Source organism: Salvelinus namaycush, unplaced genomic scaffold, assembly GCF_016432855.1.
Source record: "Salvelinus namaycush isolate Seneca unplaced genomic scaffold, SaNama_1.0 Scaffold1522, whole genome shotgun sequence".
NCBI lineage: Eukaryota > Metazoa > Chordata > Actinopteri > Salmoniformes > Salmonidae > Salvelinus > Salvelinus namaycush.
In genome coordinates, this window is record NW_024058256.1 from 35250 (window position 1) to 38056 (window position 2807).

At 38.3% G+C, this 2807-nt stretch overlaps 1 gene segment (V, D, J or C); it reads left to right on the forward strand.

The window, feature by feature from the left end:
• Positions 1-484: 484 nt before the first annotated feature.
• LOC120036920 lies at positions 485-1828 on the forward strand (the record flags this gene model as incomplete). The annotated part of the segment is given in 2 exon segments: positions 485-515; positions 1353-1828. Coding segments are annotated over 2 exon segments (357 nt in total), but the record flags the coding sequence as incomplete, so codon positions are not given.
• Positions 1829-2807: the final 979 nt, after the last annotated feature.

The following is a 2807-nucleotide window of genomic DNA, read 5'->3' on the forward strand; positions in this document are numbered from 1 at the left end:
TCAGTAGAGAGAGTGAAGCTCTGTCTGAATGGGATGTTTCAGTTACTGTCCTCTCAGTAGAGAGAGTGAAGCTCTGTCTGAATGGATGTTTCAGTTCCTGTCCTCTCAGTAGAGAGAGTGAAGCTCTGTCTGAATGGGATGTTTCAGTTCCTGTCCTCTCAGTAGAGAGAGTGAAGCTCTGTCTGAATGGGATGTTTCAGTTCCTGTCCTCTCAGTAGAGAGAGAGAAGCTCTGTCTGAATGGGATGTTTCAGTTCCTGTCCTCTCAGTAGAGAGAGTGAAGCTCTGTCTGAATGGGATGTTTCAGTTCCTGTCCTCTCAGTAGAAAGAGTGAAGCTCTGTCTGAATGGGATGTTTCAGTTCCTGTCCTCTCAGTAGAGAGAGTGAAGCTCTGTCTGAATGGGATGTTTCAGTTCCTGTCCTCTCAGTAGAGAGAGTGAGGAGGTTTTTGTACGGCTGTGTATACAAACTGAATCACTGTGGTATTCGGACAAGGAACCAAGCTCTTTGTTACTGGTGAGTACCCTTTCTTTTAACCTTATATTTTTGTATTCAAGGTTTTTTGTAATACGTAATAGTTAATAGAGTTACATATTTAACATTATATTCTTATTTCATATGTATTTCGTGTAAATAACCTACTTTGTAGACTGATTATCAAGAGTCATGGACACCATGTGACAGCTTCATAGCCTACAGTATATCTGTAGTTGTTGATTTCACATTTAAACTTAAGAAACGTGATGGACTATTTGACCATGTAGGTTACTGCTGTCACTTGACAACACTACTCATTTATAATGTCTCATACAATAATAATATATTTACTCAGAGGTAGATTTGAATGTGAAGTCTACATAAAGTGGTATGAACCTTTAAAATATTGGTCCCACGGTATATTAAATAATGATAAAACCATGTATATGGTAGTTACACACAATGTTGCTACATGCTTCATTACATTGCAGGCTACTACATTACAGTTGGTAACTCTGTTTGCTGGTTGACTAGTAGTAGGATATATGTTTGATTGTATCCCTCATTCAGAACATCTGACTACTTGATTATGTTTAAACTTAGAGATCTGAACTCATTATCCACTTGCACAGAAATCTGCTTTACCTCTGAAAAGTCACATATGGAGAGTTACTTAGAAAGTTTAAAAATAAGTCCAGCTACAAACAGATATATGAGTAATTTGTAACAACAGAATTACATGGTTTTAGTGCCTTTTAGTTTATGAGCCCAAAATGTTCATTGTTTGTAGTCTTTGAGAAAATGTTATTTTTTTCATTCTACTAACATATCAAATGATTTAGTGTAATATTTATTCTGCTCATTCCATTGGTCCAGACTCTACCCTCCCTCCGCCTGTCTTGACCATCTATCCTCCGTCCAGCGATGAGTTGAAGTCCAGCAAAGTCACCCTGGTGTGTCTGGCCAGTCAGATGGCCATGGGCTACGCTGATGTCAGCTGGACAGCGGGAGGGAATCCGGTCACCGGCGGCATCGCTACGAGTGGCCCGGTGCCGCAAGCCGACAAGACGTTTCAACTCAGCAGCTGTCTGACCGTTGACACGTCAGAATGGAACCAGGACAAAGTGTTCTCATGTAAAGTCACCGCGGGCTCCAAGTTCGCTGAGAAAGGCATCAAGAAGTCTGAATGCAGCACTGAATAGCCTGAGAACCATTGTAATGTCCATTTGATTTTCTACATCACTTTTCAAGTTATTGTTAGAATTATAATTTTTCTTTGCATATATACTGCATACATTCTGTTCCAAAAAAGAGAGAAATAGCTACTAATACTTATATCATAGGCTATATGATAAGTTTGAAATTAATTGATTTGCTGACTTATAATAGAGGAATAGTTGTAGCTTTGCTGTATTGTGGATATTAAATAAAGAACATTCTAAAGAACAAGTGTTTGTATTTGAGCATGTTGATGAACATCACTGTTAGCAGCACTAAATGAGGGGGAGTTTAACTGAACTCAAACAGAGCAGCCTGCTCTCTTTTGACCAGATCCAGAAATAGTTGATCTAGATATCCAGGATGTAGAGCAGGTTTACTGTAATGTTAATGAATAACCAGAGATGGACCAGAGGTTTAAATTACAACATCACATTATTGAGAACCTTCATTGGAATGATATGATTGTATTATAAACTGGGTTCTTCGAGCCCTGAATGGTGATTGGCTGACAGCCGTGGTATACTGTATCAGATCGCATACCAAAACAATTATTTGTACTGCTTTAATTACGTTGGTAACCAGTTTATAATTGCAATAAGGCACCTCTGGGGTTTGTGGTATATGGCCAATATACTACGGCTAAGGGCTGTATCCAGGCACTCCACGTTGCGTCGTGCTTTAGAACAGCCCTTAGCCGTGGTATATTGACCATATACCATACCCCCTCAAGACCTTATTGCTTTAATATAAGATCATTCTGAAAGTAGCTATTTAATTATCCTCCATTTCTATCGAAAGAAAACTGTTGATTTGTAAAGAAAGCATGTGATTGGGGATCACATTATTTCCTGTACAATATTTGCTTGTACTATTTCACTGTATGATGAATTAAAACAATAGTCCAATAACATGATATATTCAATATATTCATAGTTTATAGTTACAATATGCAATAGTGTTATAAACTTGCATCTTACTACGATGTACAGTACAATTTTAGTCATTCATATTTTGCCAGCAGGTGGAAAGAGAAGAGAGAAACATATTGTAATATGCTGCTACCTTGTGACTCAAACAGTTGTAATATGCTGCCACCTTGTCGCTCAAACA